The sequence below is a fragment of the Mesocricetus auratus genome, unplaced genomic scaffold (assembly GCF_017639785.1).
Source record: "Mesocricetus auratus isolate SY011 unplaced genomic scaffold, BCM_Maur_2.0 Super-Scaffold_100015, whole genome shotgun sequence".
NCBI classification, from domain to species: Eukaryota; Metazoa; Chordata; class Mammalia; order Rodentia; family Cricetidae; genus Mesocricetus; species Mesocricetus auratus.
Window position 1 is genome coordinate 61,361,267 of NW_024429198.1, and position 18,200 is coordinate 61,379,466.

The following is an 18,200-nucleotide window of genomic DNA, read 5'->3' on the forward strand; positions in this document are numbered from 1 at the left end:
TATGTATGTTCACGTGTGTGGGTGTACTTATGTGCAGGTGGGCATGCTTGTGTCTGCATGCGTAGAAGTCAGAAGCCAGCTTTCCTTTGGTGTCTGTCCATCTTATATACTGAGGTGGGTTTCTCGTTTGAGTCAGGAGCCTGCTGGTCGGGCTAGTCTAGCTAGCCCCCTTCCCTGGGATCTGATGCCCATCTGGCTTTTATGTAGGGCTGGTATCTGAGCACTAGTCTTTTTTTTTTTTTTTGGTTTTTCGAGACAGGGTTTCTCTGTGGCTTTGGACGCTGTCCTGGAACTCGCTTGGTAGTCCAGGCTGGTCTCAAACTCAGAGATCCGCCTGCCTCTGCCTCCCGAGTGCTGGGATTAAAGGCGTGCGCCACCAACACCCGGCTGAACACTAGTCCTTATGCTGGCACAGCAAACACTTTTCCCAGTGGGCCAGCTCCCTCGCCTCCCTCAGTAATCTTAAAGACAGTGGTGACAAGCCGAGTCCTGCCTCCTCTGATTTCAGGAGTTCCTTTCCTTCACTCCATGGTGTGACTCAACCTGCTCTGTTCTCAGCTTGCTCTAAGTGGCATCACTTCCGGTGACTCTGGGCTTCACTGATTGACTGTGGTGATCGTGTCAGATCCTTAAAAGCATGGACCTTTGGTTCTCATTTCAGGACCCGGTCATGAACATTTTCGTGATGCCCCCCGCCCTGATCATCCCCCTCATGATGGCCATTCACCAGCTAGCAGAGAGCGCTCCTCTTCTCTCCAAGGCATGGACATGGCATCCCTACCACCCCGGAAGCGCCCCTGGCATGATGGGTCAGGCTCTTCTGAACACAGAGAGATGGAGGCCCAAGGAGGCCCCTCAGAGGACCGAGGTAGCAAAGGTAAGAGCAATGCAGCCCCACCCAGAGCTGCAAGGGTCTGTGGCAAATGTCCCGAGTCCCCATAGCAGCCCCTGCTGTGCCTCTGATCCTAGCTTGGGCAGAGGATAACGCCGACACTTAGTGTGCGTGTGGTTTGCTGCCACAGCTGGAGGGCGCTGCAGACTTGACCCAGCATCCTTTTGACCGCTCCCAGGAGCTCCTTGTGGGGGCTTCTACTCCACTCCTGACTATTCCTTACTTCCTTAGCTGGCCCCCTGGCAATTGTGTCCTCTACCAGTGACTCCTGTGAGCCCTCAAAGGAGTCCTCTCAGGGGAGAGTTTTCTTCTCCAAGGTTCTGTACCATGCTGGAGACCTGGGCCCAGGAGGGAGGTCAGCGGCGCTTTAACCAGGAGTACCGCCAGTCACTGCGACTTTCTGGCCTTAGGCTGGGCCGGCAGGGGCCTGTGCAGTGCGCTTTGGAAAGGAAGCTGCTGGATTCCCCACCTTATTCACATGTCACCTCTGTAGTCTTTCCAGAACGATCTACCCAGTATATCTCCCAGTCTAGCTACGTGCAGCACTGTTCAGTATCCTGTGGTCCTAGATGAATTTGTGGGCAGTCAGGACGCCCTGGCTAAGGACGTGACTAGCATGACAGCTACATACTAGATGACAACGCTGCTCAGGCAACTGTAGGTTGACCTAACATGCTTTGCATGATAAGAAGCCAAGCTTATTGCTTGGTGAGTTCCCCTAACATCTTCATACATCAGGTTAACTTCCATTCAAACGTTTCAGACAAAATAGAGTTGGTGGTGATGTTGGAAGAACATGCTGTAGGAGATGAACCAATGCCATCATTTCAGGAGAAAATGTTCTGTTTGTGTATTCATTTATTTTGCAGTGCTGGGAATTACACACAGGATCTTGGCATTCAGCAGGCAAAGAAAAACGATTAAAAATTGTATTTTTTCTTTGTAATTTATAGTACAGTCTAGAACAGTACATTTATGCCAGCTCATCCCAGACCCAGTCTCCTCACGGTCTTTTCCTAAACTTAAATGTATCATCTTGTTTGTATAACTTGCGTTCAGTCAACACTGCATGTGGGCCTGGGTTTGGGGTGCCATCCACTGAGCATGAGCAGCTATCATGGAGCACCAATGAAAAAAACCAACTTTCTCGCCCCAAGCAGCGTCTCCTACATTTTTAAACTGTATTTGCTTCATATGTTTGTATGTGGGTAGCCTCGTGCACACGGGGGGGGGGGGGGAGGGCGTTAGAGGACAGTTTGCAGACTCGGTCCTCTCCTGTCGTGTTCTGGGCGTGGACTCGGGCCTCTCCTGTCGAGTTCTGGGCATGGACTGGGATTGCTAAATTTGACAGCAGGCACCTATTCCTGCTGAGCCATATCATGGGCCTAAGGTTTTTTTGGTTTGTTTGTTTTTAAAGATTTTACTTAGAGCTAAACGTTAGTAAATGTTAAGTCAGAAAGCAAGTCAAAGTTAGTATTATCTCTGACAGCCAGTTTATTTTTGTCCCTTGAGAATACTTTACATCACAAGCACGTGAGAGGGACATAGTGCCATATGTCACAGAGTGTGCACAGACCTCACGTATGTCTGCAGCAGCCTATGTGTCTTAGTTGCTTCTAAAGTTAGCCTGTGCTTTTGAAATCTTCCTTAAAATACTCAGGTAGCAAGCCTGGTCCAGTGTGCTGTAGTCTTCGGGGGAGTCTTAGTGCTTGGCTAGCTTCCCGCCTTCTCTGCAACAGCCCTGGGATGGATAGACACCGAGGCTGAGTCCATGAGCCAGGGTGGAGGACAGGAAGGGACGGAGGAACCCACTTCAGTGCTCTGAAAGCCGCTGTGTCTCCTTAGCGCCCCCCAGTGGTCCTGTCGTCAGGGAGTGAGGCTGCAGCACGGAATCAGGGAGAAGCAGCCGCTGTGATACAGAGTGTCATGTCTTGAATTCTGTTTTGTTTCAGGCCGAGCAGGCCCAGGACCTTCCCAGAGAGTGCCAAAATCCGGGCGCTCCAGTTCTTTGGATGGAGACCATCATGATGGATACCACAGAGACGAACCTTTTGGTGGCCCTCCAGGCAGCAGCTCATCCTCTCGAGGGGGCCGCAGTGGCAGTAACTGGGGTAGAGGGAGTAACATGAACTCTGGCCCTCCCAGGCGGGGCACGTCAAGGGGTGGAGGGAGGGGCCGGTAGAAGTCGGCTGAGGAGCCCCTGGCCTCTCTGGATAGTATTTAACAAGTTCTTGTGGACTTACCAAGAGAAGCGAAAAGAAGCCTTTACCACTGAGCCCTGAGCTCTTCTGGGGCAGCTGAGTTCTGGGAGCCCAATGAGGTTTCAAGATGAAGAGACTGCCGCCACTACCCAGGGTAGTTGGCCCTGTTCTGTCTTGTCCACCCTCGTTGCCCTAACTCTCCCATGTTGTTTGTGAGGATAAAAGCTGGAATCTTTTTTTTTTTAAGTGTCATAAGAAGTGGAGCTCCTCCACATAGTTGAGTTCATGTCCAATTGGAAATTTATTTCTATATGTACAGTTTGTCAGAGAAAAAAACCCTTGTTTTGTATGAATACAGAATGTGATTTACTCAAGAATTAACAGAACAGCCGGCTGTATAGTGCTTGCCTTAAGGAACTGGTTTCTACTGCATCGGACCTCTGCAATTACTGCTGTTGCTCATGGAGACCAAGTTCATGTCAACTTAGTGCTTTTCCAGCCATCTTTACCTTCCTGTCGTTACACTGTCTCTGTTATGCTACAAGGAATACTTTAAAACTGCTCTAACATAGTTCAAGAAGACTCAACGTCTCAGACATGCTCTACCAGGTAGAATAATTACACCTGAAGAAAAACTTGAATCTTCTGGGTGCAACTCAGGCTCTCCCTGGGATACATCTCCTACCAGTTTAGACTTGAGTTGCCTTATCTTCATTGGGACAGAAACCTGGTGTAAACCGATGTTAGTTACATGTATCTCACTGTAGTCTCACCTTTCCAGCTCAAAGGAAATGGAAACAGTCTCCTCTTCCATTTACTTTATGGGGACTTCAGGGTTTAGGGTAGAAGACAAGAGTGCACCAGAAAATTCTTTGCCATGACACATTTCTTGCTTTAAAAAAGCAAGAACATGCCTTTAATCCCAGCACTTGGAAGGCAGATCACTGTAAGTTCAAAGACAGTCTCATCTATGGGGGTTCGAGGACAGCCAGTGCCACACGATGAAATCCTGTCTTGACACCCCCCCCAATAAATAAATAAAGCTGAGTGTGTGAGCTAAAGGCCAGCCTGGTTTACAGAGAGTTCCAGGACAGTCAGGGCTACATAGAAACCCTATCTCAAAAAAGCATCTCCCTCCCCATAAAAAACAAAAAACAAAGGTAGGGCCTGGAGAGATGGCTCAGCAGTTAAGAGCACATACAGGGACTGGGATTCAGTTCCCAGAACCTACAATCAGGCAGTTCACAACTACCTCTAACTCCAGCTATACACAGAGCGGGGGAGGGAGGGAGGGGGAGAGGGAGATTCTCTTAAAAATACCTATCTGTATCTGGACATGGTGGCACACATGTATAACCTAGCATTTGGGAATTAGAGCCAGGAGGATCAGAATTTCAATGCCACCCTTGACTGCATAATAATTTTCAGAGTAGCCTGGGATACATGAGACCTTGTGTAACTACTCTCTACCCCCCAAAAAAGGAGGGGGCCTCAGGTTGGAAATCAAAGTTTTAGTTTGAGAGAGCCCTTTCTATGCTGGCTTTTTTTAAAAAAAGCTGTTTCTTGTTTTTTGGTTTTTTTTTTTTAATACTTGCATTTATGTCTGCACCTGGTGTCTCTGGAGGCCAGAAGAGGGCATCAGATCCCCTGGAACTGGAGTTATGGGCAGTTGTAAACACCAAGTGGGTGTTAGACCTGAACTCATGTCCTCCTCTGGAGCAGCCGGTGCTGTTAACTACCGAGCTGTCTCTTTCATTAAAAGGTTTGTCCTGGAGGTAGCACAGTTGGACAAGTCTACAGAAATCTCCCCTGGCCCTTCCTGAGTAGAGTGAGAGACTGTGATGATTTGGGTGCTGGAACCTGAAAATTTTAAGTAAACACTTTTCTTTTTACTCCAAGAATAAAAATGTCAGCACCCACACCATTAGAAGCTGTACTCCTCATTTGCATCCCCTGGCATAAAAACAACGGACAGTCAAATCCCGTGACGCTGCAAAGGGACCCAGAGATCCAGGTCACATTTTGAGAATGAATTCATTAATAAACAGAACCTTCACATTTTACATTAAATATCTACATGCAACACTTTAAAAACTACTGTGAAAATTTAATGTGCTTAGAACTTTGTAATGAATTCTATATTCAAGTAATGAATTCTTGAGACAATTTTAATATCCTGAATATAGTAACATAAAAAAATGTGCACATCACTACTTGCAAAACAGCCTCTCCTTTCCTGAGAGGTAGGGGGCCCCATTTACTGCCTGGGGCGCACTAGAGAAAGGTAGCTTGGAAGCCTGTGAAGAGGACATTAGCCAGACATTAGCTGCTGTCTGACCAATCCTGTTACAGCAACATTGGAGCAGTCTGGTTAAGTTACGTTCACATTGTACAAGCCAGTGTACCGATGTCGTTCTCAACTTAGCCAAACACGAAAACATCTGGGCATATATATTTTCAGTCTAACACTCCCAACTGAGTTATTTCATCGGCTCTGGGCGTGTGTATGTGTACATACATATATGCATACATACAAATAATGTCTGCAGCCATCCACCAGTATTATAAATGAGCTGATGAGCGTGGCTTCTTTTGATGTGAGAAATCACTGGTAAAATTATAAGCTTGTAATACACCCTACTTTCTAGTATATCAGGATGAAACACTGGATCCACTTTTTGGCAATAAATTATGATAGGTTTAGATGGTGATTCTCTCCAGCACAACAAAAACAACCATCATATATGCATTTTTACATTGCGTTAGTATCAAATTATATAGTACTTTAAAAAGCAGCAATAATGTTAGGAATAGTGAACCCTTGGCAAACCTCTTTTATACCAATTGCAGATGAAAGATTCTCGAGTCTCAGGACTCCTAAACCCAGTTCTGCAGAGACCTTAGCACACATCATACTAGGTATCTGACTTCTTGATCCAGAAAATCGCTCTTTGGTGTATTGCCTTTACGTTTCATCTCCCTTAAATATTATAAAGCACCATATTTAGTACTTAGCCGAAGGGAAAAAGCTGAGGTAGACTGTATTAACTAATCACTATTTGAAAACCAGTGGCTACATTGAGTGTTTAATCTGATGCTCCGGATTTACGGCGGATAGGAATGAGGAGGCTTCGAGAAGCGGCGGCAAAACGGAAACCTTAGGCTCCGCTACATTCTTTTTGTCAAAAAAAATGACCGAAGGCAGAAGGCAGTCCTTCCACAGCCGAGTCGGGCATTACTTTCTTCTCCCGCCAGGGAAGTGAGGCCAGTGAGCCGGAAGGCAGTTCCCGATCGCCGTCCGCGCAGCGCAGCGTCCGTCCCGGGTCAGGTAACGCAGTCTCGCCGGGGCCCGCGCGGAGCAGCCAGAACGGGAACGCCGACGCCCAGGGCTCCGCGGGGACCTGCAGGCCGTTGGTCCGCGGCGGCCGCTCACACCGGGAGGGCGCCCGCCAGGCCGGCCCCGCGGCGGATCCTCCCGAGCGCCAGGCGCAGCGCGGCCGCGCCGCCCCAGGGCAGGAGCCCCCAGAGCGCGCCGAGCAGCGCGGCCAGCTGCGCGCACGCGCCCAGCGCCGTCAGCGCCGCGCTGCGCAGGACCAGCGCGGCGTAGAGCGTGGCGCCCAGGGCGGCGGCGTAGGCCAGCGCGCGCGGGGACGGCGCCTCCTCGCCCCGCAGCAGCCGCGCGCAGGCCGGGCCGCCCCGCAGCAGCGCCGCGCCCGCCAGCGCCAGCGCCGAGCCCAGCGACCAGAGCAGCGCGAACTTGCGCGCGCGCAGCAGCAGCACCGGCGCGTAGAGCGCCGCCAGCCCGAAGCAGAGCGCGGCCAGCAGCAGGCACAGGCCGCCCGCCGCCAGGCGCTGCCCGCGCGTCACCTTGGCCGCGCACGCCCCGGCCGGCGCCTCCGCGGGGCTCCGCGGCCACGGCCACCGCAGAGCCGGGCGGCCGAGCCACGCCCCCGCCGCGCCGTCCCCGGCCGCGGGCTCCTCCGCCGCTGCTTTCGTCCCCGCGGCGAGCAGCGGCTCGGCGGCTGCGGGCCGGCTCGCCTTCCCCTGCGCCAGGTAGTCCTGCAGCTGGCGGTGCAGCTCCGCCATGTCCGACCGGGCGGCGGCGGCGGCAACGGCAGCGGACGGACACTTCCGGGTCTGCTGCGGGCGAGCGGAAGCAGCGAGATCCCCCGGGCGCGTGGTTGGTCGGCCGAGGCGGAAGGGTGGTGGCCGAGGCTTAGAGCGGAAGTCCCGGGGTGAGCTGCGCGTCCGGGCTGTGTGCGGTTAAGTCTCCGCCGCCGGTTGCCGCAGTTCTAGCGAGGGAGCTGGAGAGGCGGCTCGGCCGTGAGGAACGCTTGCTGCTCTGGCAGAGGAAGGACCCGGGTTCAGTTCCAGGCCACCTAACGCTCTGTCCTGCCCTCTGCTGGCGCTGGAGGCGTGTGGGGCACGTACAACAAACGTGCAGGCAGATCATCCATAAGAAAGTTAAAATTTAACTTAAAAGTCACACCTGCACAGCTTAGGCTATTCCCTTTGAAAGAAGAGTTGGGGGGCTGGAGAGCGGCTCAGTGGTCAAGAGGACCCAGGTTCAATTCCCAGCACCCGCCTGGCAGCTCACAACTGTCTGCAGCTCCAGTTCCAGACAGGCAATTCACCAATGCAATATTTTTTTAAAGAAAAGAAGCGTTGGTAACTTAACTCCCAGCCCACTCCTGGTTTCTGTTCATTTTTTGTGTTTAAAGTATTACTTTTTTTACATTTTGAGAATATAATTACATTGTTCCCCCCTTTTCCTCCCTGCAAACCCTCCCAAACACTCCTTGCTGTCTTTCAAATTCATGGACTCTTTTTCTCAAGAATTGTTATTGCCTGCATATACGTATGTACATGCGTGTATAGTCTATAGTGTTTCTTGTATGTATTCAGAACTGGCTGTTTGGTGTTGGCTGACCAGTTACCGTGCTTTCCCCTCAGGGAAGACTGGCTCTCCCACTCAGCATTCCTTAGCTGTTTGTCGTGCGAGGTTGCGACTCCCATCCCCTGTAGAATCTTGCTTTTGTTGAGCTCACACTTGGGCAGTCATGTTGAAGGGACTTTGTGGGTATGGCGTCTGACATTCCTGGGAGACAGTCTCACTGCAAACTCCCCGACCCGCTGGCTCTTCCCTCTCTTGCGGGGTCCCCTGAGTGTGATGGTTCCCATTTCTGCCCCTATCCGGTCCAAGATGTGCAGATGCCTCCCTCATGTGTCTTTGGTTTACCTTTCCATGACCTGGGAGCATTGTTTTGACCCCTCCATCAAACTGACGTCATTCCAGTCAGTTCCCTATCTCTTCTGAGGATGTGTCAGCCTGAGATTCAGGCCACACCTCCAGGCTTCCCCGGTTGCCACTACCTCCTGTTACTGCATGCAGTTTCTGTGTTCTGCCAGTGGGAATTGAGTCGCCATGTTAGGGTGGGGTCTTTCCTGTGCCCCCCCCCCTTTCTAGGGCTCAGCAATCCTGGAATGAAGGTATGAACCAATGGGATAAGTTAACAAAGCTGCCTGTCAGTGCAGTCGGTGTGCTGGAAAGGCTTAGATGGCCCTGAAGCCATTGAAAGCTCCAGCCAAGTTGTTGGAGTGTGGGTGGCGTGGTGCATTTAAGATGTGCTGCATAGAGGTCCTTGTGTGGGGAACAAGATGGTTGATCTGTACTAGCAAACCTGAGAGAGGAGTTCAGGAAGGGAGGCAGCATACAGAAAAGGTGAACACAGCAGGTGGCTGATTGTCCGGCCACAGACACTTGTTTTTAACAGCCCTCATCTTGAGAAAGTCCCAACCTCCTTCCCATGGGGCAAGACTTGTCCCCTTTCCAGCTTTCCCGTCCTGCTGGCTTATCTGATGAACAGTAGGGGACTTGAAACTGCCCCTTCTTCTGATGGTGGCCCAGGCACACAGACTGCTGGTGACTCTCCAACTCTCAGGGTTCGGAGACAAGCCACCAGCTAGCTTGTCACCAGCTTGGAGAGCGAGGGACCTAGTGCTTCCTGCTTGCCTGACTCTTTGATGGACTCTAAGCATGTCATACGGCGGCTGGGTGGTGGAGGCACACACCTTTGATCCCAGCGCTTGGAAGGCAGAGGCAGGCTTATCTCTGAGTTTGAGGCCAGCCTGGTCTACAGAGTGAGTTCTAGGACAGCCAAGGCTACACAGAGAAACCCAGTGTCGGAAAAACACAAACAAACCAAAAACCCCTTATCTCCATGGCTCCGCCTGTGTGCGTGTTATTGAAGAGTCCAGCTCCCAGCACCCACACTGGCAGCTCACGACTACCTGATACCCCGGCCCCAGAGTCTGACTCCCTCTTGTGTCCGACAGCCTCCAAAACAATACAGAGAAACCCTGTCTCGTAAAACAAAAAACAAAAAAACAAAAACAAAAAACGTCAGGCCTCCCGTCCACGGGCAGTCACAAGATGAGGGGCAGCCGAGAAGGCAAAAACCGATTTTACCTCTTCTGGGTTCTTTTATCAGGGTGGCCACCAGGAGGCGCCACCCACATTTAGGGTGGGCTCCTGCCTCAAATAATCTGATCAAGAAAAATCCCTCAGAAGAGTGTCCAGAAACTGTGTGGAAAAGACAAGCATGCTGGTTTGGGCTGAAGCATCACATGCAGGGAAGGCAGATCCCTGGCCGGATAAGCACCTATTTCAAGTAAGGGCAAAGTGATGCCCTTCTAGGCTGGGGAAAGGTGGTCAGCTTGCCATCAGCCACCGGTGGATCTCCCTGGGGAGTAGTCCTCTACCTGGAGTGCTGGTGTTCATCTAGGGGACCACTGACTTTTCTGTGGGACAAAGAATTGAAGGTCAAAGAAATGCTGAGACACAGAGCAAGGGAAAGTCATGTTTTGCCGAAGCAAGCAAACAACTCCCTTTGGGGTGGAGGGATTCCAGAGCTGGGGGTTGGTAACAGGACTTTGGGTTGGTGTTTTATATATAGGGCATCTGTGTTCTCCCCTTTTGTGCATTGGTCCGGTTAAGACACCTGCTGTGGAGAGCCTGGCCTGTGGGCAATTAGGATATCCACATGAGATTTGTCTTTTGAATATGCTCGGTTTATTCACGCAAGCATATAATACTTTACACACCTAGTGTGATAAACAGACATTACGTCAAGCAGAGAGAGTTGTTTGGGCAGAAAGTGCTACTGCAGGCTACACTGGGTAATCTTCTCTGGTGAAGACGCTTCAGAAGCTCACAGACCCAACCCACATCCACCGAGAAGTCCTTCAGCTGTGGCTGCCAGGGAGGACGGCACTGTAGAGGTCCAGGAAGTCCTTGAGAGTGCTGGCCAGCAGTTAAGGCTGACAAGTGGTCATGTGTGAGCCCAGTGACGGTGCAAATCCAAAAGCCGCTGAAGCCAGGGCCACCACACACAGAGGCCAATCTCTGGCCACGGGCATCAACACTGAGTCTAGAGATGCTGTTGTCTTGGGAGCCTGGCAGTGGGATCCTAGAGACCATTTCCAAAGTTCCAGTTTTGGTGTCATTTCATCGGGCAGTGGCTTTGCCCTGTCAGGGTTCACGTCTTGGGGCTGGTTCACCAAATTATCAGTGCCATCTTGTGGCTAGTTAATCAGTGTATCCAGTCCTGTCTTGGGCTTGGCTGGGTCTGAGCTGCTGGTGTCCACAGAGCTTGCTTCTGAGGCCTAGCTTTGGCCAGAGCTAGCTGGTGGCATGCTCCTGTCTTACAGGCATTGCTGTACTCAAAGTCACACAAAATGGTTTTTAAGTTCCATAAAATGTTTCTACTGCCTGCCCTGGGCCTTCCCATTGCCTCTCCCCTTGAAAAGGCTTCTGGAGAAAGAAGATGCCTCCTCATGGAGCCCATTCTTGCTTTCCCTGTCTACCTACACCCCTCTGACTGTCCCGGCGTCATACCGAGGGTTCCCTGCTGATCTCTGCTGCTGGCAGATCCGCCACTCAGCCATAGCCAGGTCGCCTTGTGGGTGGAAGTCCATGTTGTTGGGCACATGTGTAGCCTCCACCCCTGCCATCATGGCCGCTTTGTGCGTGAGCCCACAGGGCAATGGCAAGGACGGCCTGAGGAAGAAGCAGCGGCAGTTCCGCTGAGAATGGCCCTGTCAGGCTCCTATGCTTGCCCTCCGGTTGATGGAACTGTTTGATAAGGATCAGGAGGTGTGGCCTTGTTGGAGGAGATGTGTTTGGGAGGTTTCAAACACCCCTACTGTTCAAGTGAGCTTCCCCGGCATCCCGTTTGTGGGTCAGATGTAAGATCTGAGCCGCTGCTCCAGCACCACGCCCGCAGCTGCCATGTTTCCCACCGCGATGGTCATCGACTCACCCTCAGGAACCGTAAGTGAGCCCCAATTAAATTCTTTCTTCTATAGGTTGCCTTGGTCATGCTGTTTTGTCATGGTAATAGAATCTTACTCTTCACAGAGTGGGCCACCCTATCTACTTGATCACTGAATCTTCCTCTGTAGAAGTCACCTTTTGATGAACACGAGTATCATCACATCCTCTGCCAGTCCGGAGAGAGCCACCTAAAAACTTCTTCCCCAAATGTCTTTCTTTTTTAAAGAAACATTTATTTATTTATTTAATATACACTGGTGTTTTGCTTGTATATACTCTGTGTGAAGGTGTCAGATACCCTGGAACTGGAGTTACAGACAGTTGTGAGCTGCCTTGTGGGTGCTGGGAATTGAACCCAGGTCCTCTGGAAGAGCAGCCAGTGCTCTTAGTCACTGAGCCATCTCTCCAATGCCCCCAAATGTCTTTCTTACCAGCTTTCCAGCCATGCTCTTTTCAAGTCCCATTGGCTACAGCCTGTGAGTGAGAGCACTTCTGAGAAGAAGCTGTGTCTGGCTGTAAGGAGACAAACATCGAAAACAAAGCCTCCCAGAAGGTGCTGTGTCTGCAGGGGCCGATGGACCGACTGGATTTCAGTGCTGTGGAGAGACTGGAATTTTCTAGGTTCAGAAACTAATTACTTTATCTTGGGCTAGTGTTGTCTTCTGGGACATCCCTTCCTTGCCTCACTCTGTATGTGAACTACGCCTCGTGACAATAAGCTAAACCCTGTTAGAGCTAAGAACTCATCACATAGCATCTTGGGCCTATAAAATTACTGTCCCCATCTTCTTGTCCCCATCTCTCTGATGTACCCACCAATATATTTTAAAGCCGATTTTCTTTGTTCCGCAAAACCATAAAGCAAAACAAAAACCCTGTGAAACTGCTTCCACATTGGAACATGGAATTTGGTGTAACAAACCTGTGTTCTCGGGCCACGGTCACTCAACATGGCTCCAGGATAAACCGTCGCTTTTTCCCATTAGGGTGACATCTGTGGTTTTTACATCGGCAAGCCCACTAACCCACATGCAATCACATTTCTTCTGCATCAGGACTATTTCCTGTGGTTTTTACATCGGCAAGCCCATTAATCCACACGCAATCACATTTCTTCTGCATCAGGACTATTTCCTCAACCAAAGCAGACCCACCAGAACCTGAGAGCTCGGGAGGTGCAGCCTCTTCAGCAGTCTCCCACAGAAGCTAGAGGGCTCTACTCTTCTAACCAGTGTCCCGGTGTCACTGCTGACACCCTCCAAGGCTGGACTCAGCTTTGTTCTAAGTTGGCCAATTATATGGTGAGGGCTTCAGTTTGATTTTTGGCAACTTGAGCGCTGTGACTTCTGGAGTTGGGAAGACCCTTTTCCAGGGTGCACTTAGAAACCTCAGACAGGGCCAGTTAATTCCTATCCCTAAGCTCATTCTTTCCCCTTTTCCCTTTATCCGGAGAAACTAGAAGTGACTGGTCAGCATCATTGCATTCTTCTCTTCCAAAAGTTTTAGATACAGAGTCACCAAATTCTTTGCTCCTCACAAGAGGTGGACCAGGAACATCAATTGCATTTTCTTTAAATAGTTCACACCATGGTCTGGCAGTGTTCTCTATGCTACCAGGGGAGTCTTCAGTAACTTCACGTTTTATTGAGGTGGCATGCTCGCTCCAGATATCACCAAGTCAACTAGAGAAATTCATCCTTACAATTCTGTTTCTTTAAAACCAACTTCTGGTGCCACAATCTGTAATAGCCAGGGTTCTCTATAAGAATGGAACTGGTAGGGGCTGGAGAGATGGCTCAGAGGTTAAGACCACTGGCTGCTCTTCCAGAGGTCCTGAGTTCAATTCCCAGCAACCACATGGTGGCTCACAACTGTCTGTAACTCCAGTTCCAAGGGATCCAACACACTCGTACATCAATGCACATGAAGCAAAAGGAAATAAAAAAGATTTAAAAAGGAGTAGAACTGGTAGAAAAGTGATTACACCTCAATGGGGTGTTGTTAATGCTCATGCATGGTGGATCTGGGCAGCCCAACAATGGTTGAACAGAAGAGAGTAAGAATGCAGCACGTTTCTCAGTCCCCGAAGCAGGGGGCCTCCGCAGTCCCAATCTTGTCCGAAGGCCTTGAGGTTTCCTGAGAGCTGCTGGTCTTCGGTCTACACCGGAAGCTCAAGGACGTCGGTTCTGGTATCAGTGAAGAAATTTATCGACATCAAGGTAGGTGAATTTACCAGGGGGGTAGGGACAAGCAAGAAAAACCAGAGTTTCCTTCTTCCATCCATGTCCTATTATCTAGGCTGCCGCCAGAAGGTGCCACCTACATTTAGGATGGGCCTCCCTGCCTCAAATGATCTGATCAAGAAAACTCCCTCACAGTAGTGTCCAGCAGCTTGCCTTTTAGGTGATTCCAGATTTAGTCAAGTTGACAGCCAAGACTAACCGTAATACCAGAGACCCACACTCTTTGACCAAACATTCGCTGAACAATAACCGACTCCAATGCCAAAGATCCTTCTGAACAATAACCGACTCCAATGCCAAAGATCCTTCTGAACAATAACCGACTCCAATGCCAAAGACCCTTAAGGGAGCCAGGCTTAAAAATAAGTCACATGTGTCCCTGCAGGGCTGGAAGGCCACGTGCACAGCCAAGGCAGCATTCTGAGAAGTTATCAAGATGAGGAAGCCTGGGATTTAACGGTGGTTGAACGTGAGGGAAACTACAAAGTAGAACAAAACAAACGTGGTAGCAGCATTTGAGCTGTATAGGCATATCAGTAGTAAGGGTAAAGAACAAAATCAGTTTAAAAAATACACCACACATATGCACAAAATAAAACAACAACAACAAGACCCTTACTTTGGGGTCTTGGGAGATGGCTTGATGAGTAGAATGCTTGCCTTGTAATCATGAAGATCTGAGTTTGATTCCTAAAAATAAAAACAAAAAGACTGACCCTGGTCATATGCAATGGCAACCCCAGTGCCGAGAGCCCTGGGGCTCGCTGGCCAGCCAGCCTGCAGTATCCCGGGAGTCATAGGCCAGCGAGAGACCTCCTCAAAACAATAATGACAAAAATACAGGTAGACGCCTTCTGAGGAGCAAAGCAGATGTTGTCCTCTGGCCTCCACACGCACATATGTGATCACACATGCACACACGCAAAACCGCCCAAACTGTACAAGAGGGTTTTTGTTTGTTTGTTTTTTTTTTTAGGCAGGGTTTCTCTGCGGCTTTGGAGGCTGTCCTGGAACTAGCTCTTATAGACCAGGCTGGTCTCGAACTCACAGAGATCCACCTGCCTCTGGCTCTTGAGTGCTGGGATTAAAGGCGTGCGTTACCACTGCCCAGCCGTACAAGAGGTCTTATGTACAACTTTTGGGCAATAAGTAGCTCAAACTGACTTTGATAAGCTCTAGGTAGCCAGGCTGAAGTATTAATGCAGCATGGGTTTCAGAGGCTGCCCCCTTAGGAAGAAACAACCTTCAGAAAAGGAGTTGATCAAGTCCCTAACCAAATCAATAAGTGACAAAGCCGATCCTTGCCACCAGTTGCCACGGGGATCAGTGGTTTAGAGTTGTTACTGTAGCTGAAATCGCCAGCTGGGCATGGCAGTTCGTAGCTGTGATTTTGTCACGGGAGAGGCTAAAGCAGGGGGTGACTTGAGATGCGGCCAACCTGAGATTCACAGTGAATCTCGGGCCAGTCCAGGCTAGAGTGAGACCCTGTCTCCAGTTTCCATCGGTAGCTCCAGCTCCAGAGGGTCAGCCTCTCCTGAGCTCCAAAGGCTCTGACACACACACACACACACACACACACACACACACACACACACACACACACACACACACAAGATAGAAATAAAGCGGCAAATACAAATTGCTCTTCGAAGAACTCAGACGTTAAAACTTACTAAGGTCTTTCCCACACATACAAATTCAACTCAAGAGTAGAAGTGTTTCCGAGAATGACATCTGAATTTCTTTGAAACCCCGGCGCCGTGATGTTCACCGTAAACATAGGTGGTGACTAGCACAGGAAGAGGAAACTTTCCAAAATGTTTAAAATAGCTTGCTTTTGACAAATGTTTGCTGGGCAGCCAGCTCTTCTGAATGGAGCCCTGTTCTTGGTCTACAGAGAGGAGCCAGCAAGAGGATAGAAGTTTATATTCTGGCTCAAAACTCTTTATAACTTGCTGGCTGGTCGTTTTAAACAGCGTGGCAACACGGTTATCACCTCTCTGCTCTGATAACCGTCCTGAGCTCGCTGCAGCTCTACCCAGCCCTTTGCGAGCAGTCCCACTCTGGAGGGGCTTAAGATTTCATTGACAAGCACCACCCAGAGGACGGGGATGCGGCTCATCCGGGAGAGTGCGCCTGCCTCACATGCCGAGGTCAGGTGGTTCTCAACCCCGCATCAACATGACTTAGCGGCACACCCCCACACGGAATCTTAGGAATGTGAGACGTTCAAGGTCATCGTTGACCACTTAGGGAGTTGGAGGCCAGCTGAGGCTACACAAGACCCCATCTCAAAACACAGGCCCCACAAAACCCGACAACTGGTTGAGCTTATAAATGATGGATATATTTAAAATGCGTGCAGAGTATGATGAAATTGAGGAGGTGACGGCTCCTAGTCACGGTGAAGAGTTTTGCTGTAGACATGAGGGAGAGCATGGCCAGAGGCGTCTGGGAGAGTTCAGAATGAAGCAGGCCGGCAGGAGAGACTGGAGAGAGGGAGAGAAGGGGGCCTAGGAGAACCCAGAGGCCAAGAGCAGAGCCAAGAGAGCTCATGGGAACCAAGAGCCAATGAGTGGCTGGGTTATATAGGAACCAGAAGGTGGGCGGGGGAGGGGGACAGAGCTCAGGCTGCAGAGGTTTAGGGTGGAGGGCGAGGGTGACAGGTGCTGAGGGGCCAGGTCTCTGTAACAGGTGCTCACCGAGCAGCTGCAGCGCCTGGGGCAGGTAGATTTGAGATGTCAATACACTCAGCTATTTGTCCCTAGGAGTGCACGTGACTCCTGGAATCTCCTCCCGGGAGGCCCTGGGAATTGTATCTGAGGGCACCATGTGAAAGGGGCCCCTGAGGCTGTAGGGCCAGGGAAACCCAGTTCAGAACCAAGAGAGTGACAAACTTCCTCTCGTTGCCATGAGGAGACTGTGACATTGCAAACGCAAAGCTGTGACCTAGGCTAGGGATGTGGCAGAGTGCTTGGCCACCGCGAACAGTGAATGCCTGGGCTCCGTGCCCCAGAGAAGGGTAGGCCAGGTACGGCTGTGGTCCCGACACCACGGAGACGGAGGCAGGAGAATTAGAAAGTCAGGGTCATCCTTGGCTGCATAGTGAGTTCAAGGCCAGCCTGGGCTGAAGGAGACTCTTTTCCAAGAAACAAAACCGAAAGGAATGAAGAGGTGGCTCAGTGGTTAAGGACAATCACTGCTTTCCCACATGGTGTTTCACAACCGTCTGTAACTCCAGCTCCAGGGGACCCGGTGTCCTGTTCTGGCATCCGAGGACACCAGGCACATCCTTAGTGCACATACATGCACGCAGGAAAAACACTCACACGCATAAAGATAAACACAAATGATATTTAAAGCAAAACAGTGGACAGCACAACCCAGTGAACACTTGCCTGGGTGGTGACACTGGGAGTGACTTCTCTTCTTCCCGTCATTGCATCTTTTCCAACGCAGCAGGAGTTTCACAGCAGAAAGATATCACAGAAAATCATTCAATATGTGGTCCAGAGACTTTCCTCTTTGCAAGGGAAGCAATATTTACCCGGAGACATCTTGGTTTTTAAAAAATGGCATTTACCAGCCTTGGCGAATGAGGCTGAGGGCGTGTGTTCCTTTCCCTAGGCACCATGGGCTCCATTTTCTTGGCCATTTGCCCTGTGGACATTGACTTTGCCAAAGGCTGATGACCTCTTTACCTCTTGGAGAATTCACGTTGACAGCTGGCTTTGCCAGCCCCTCTGAGGTCAGAGGGCGGCTCTCACAACTTTTGTCCTGTCATCCTGGGTCTCCAGGGAGGCAGGCTTTTCCTTCCTAAATTTCTTCTGTCCTAGCCTGTCCTTGGCTGACCCCAAAGTGCTTCCGGCCACACCTTCTAGGCTTGGACCTCAGGCCAAGTCTCCTGCCTAGGCAGAGGTGAGACCAGCGCCTGGGAGCTGTGGCGTTGGGACACTTTGGTTACCGCCCAGTCTTCTTTCTCCAAGTGGCTGTGCCAAACAGCCTGGGCAGCCGCTACTGCCCCCAGGGGAGCTGCTGGTAGCCCTCAGCGAAGAAGGCCCCCCCGCAGGCAGAGCATCATCTCGGCCACCAAGGTAAAGAAACACAGCTGTGTTGTGGGAGTGCTAGATCTGGGAGGGTCCTTCAGCTAGCCAACTCTGATCCTCTGCCCCGACCCTGAACCTCCCCGACACCCTAGGTGGGGGAAGGGGACAGCCCTGGACCTCCTGCCCTCCTGGGCCGGTCAGTGTGATAGCCCGTCTTGGCTGCACACTGAGCCTCCCCTGGAGACATGGTGGGTGTGGTGGATGCTTGGGTGGGCTACGGACTGTTTTGGGAAAGAGCCTGGGGAAGCTCTGACGGAAGGGTTGCCCCTCATGGTTGGTTGTCACATGGGAAAGAAGAAGCAAAATGTATCCTGGTTTGTAGGTGACATGGTCTCAGAGGCGGTGAGTGGCCTGCAAGGGGAACCCTTGTCTGTGCGCTCTGCCGGCACTGGCTTTGTGCTAGAGGTGGAGCCCAGGGCCTTG

General features: G+C 50.9%; 3 protein-coding genes across 3 annotated transcripts in view; 2 read left to right on the top strand and 1 right to left on the bottom strand.

Moving 5' to 3' along the window:
* Wdr33 (WD repeat domain 33) overlaps nt 1–3,479 on the top strand; it is a 91,949-nt gene extending 88,470 nt beyond the window's left edge. Inside the window, exons 21-22 of the mRNA XM_040758007.1 lie at nt 662–877; nt 2,845–3,479. Of these exons, the coding sequence (XP_040613941.1) occupies nt 662–877; nt 2,845–3,074 (446 nt within the window). The 3' untranslated portion in view covers nt 3,075–3,479. The remainder of the gene's footprint in view (nt 1–661; nt 878–2,844) is intronic.
* A 1,764-nt stretch (nt 3,480–5,243) lies between these two features.
* Sft2d3 (SFT2 domain containing 3) lies at nt 5,244–7,532 on the bottom strand. The gene has a single exon (XM_040758014.1). The coding sequence runs from the start codon at nt 7,177–7,179 to the stop codon at nt 6,523–6,525; it is 657 nt and encodes a 218-aa protein (XP_040613948.1). The 5' UTR covers nt 7,180–7,532; the 3' UTR covers nt 5,244–6,522.
* Nucleotides 7,533–17,631: 10,099 nt separating this feature from the next.
* Lims2 (LIM zinc finger domain containing 2) overlaps nt 17,632–18,200 on the top strand; it is a 36,967-nt gene continuing 36,398 nt past the window's right edge. Inside the window, exon 1 of the mRNA XM_013124021.3 lies at nt 17,632–17,765. The gene's annotated coding sequence lies outside the window, so the exon portion shown is untranslated. The remainder of the gene's footprint in view (nt 17,766–18,200) is intronic.

Coding starts and splice junctions, on each gene's coding strand:
- Sft2d3 (XM_040758014.1), bottom strand. CDS start 7,179: ATGGCGGAGCTGCACCGCCAGCTGCAGGACTACCTGGCGCAGGGGAAG.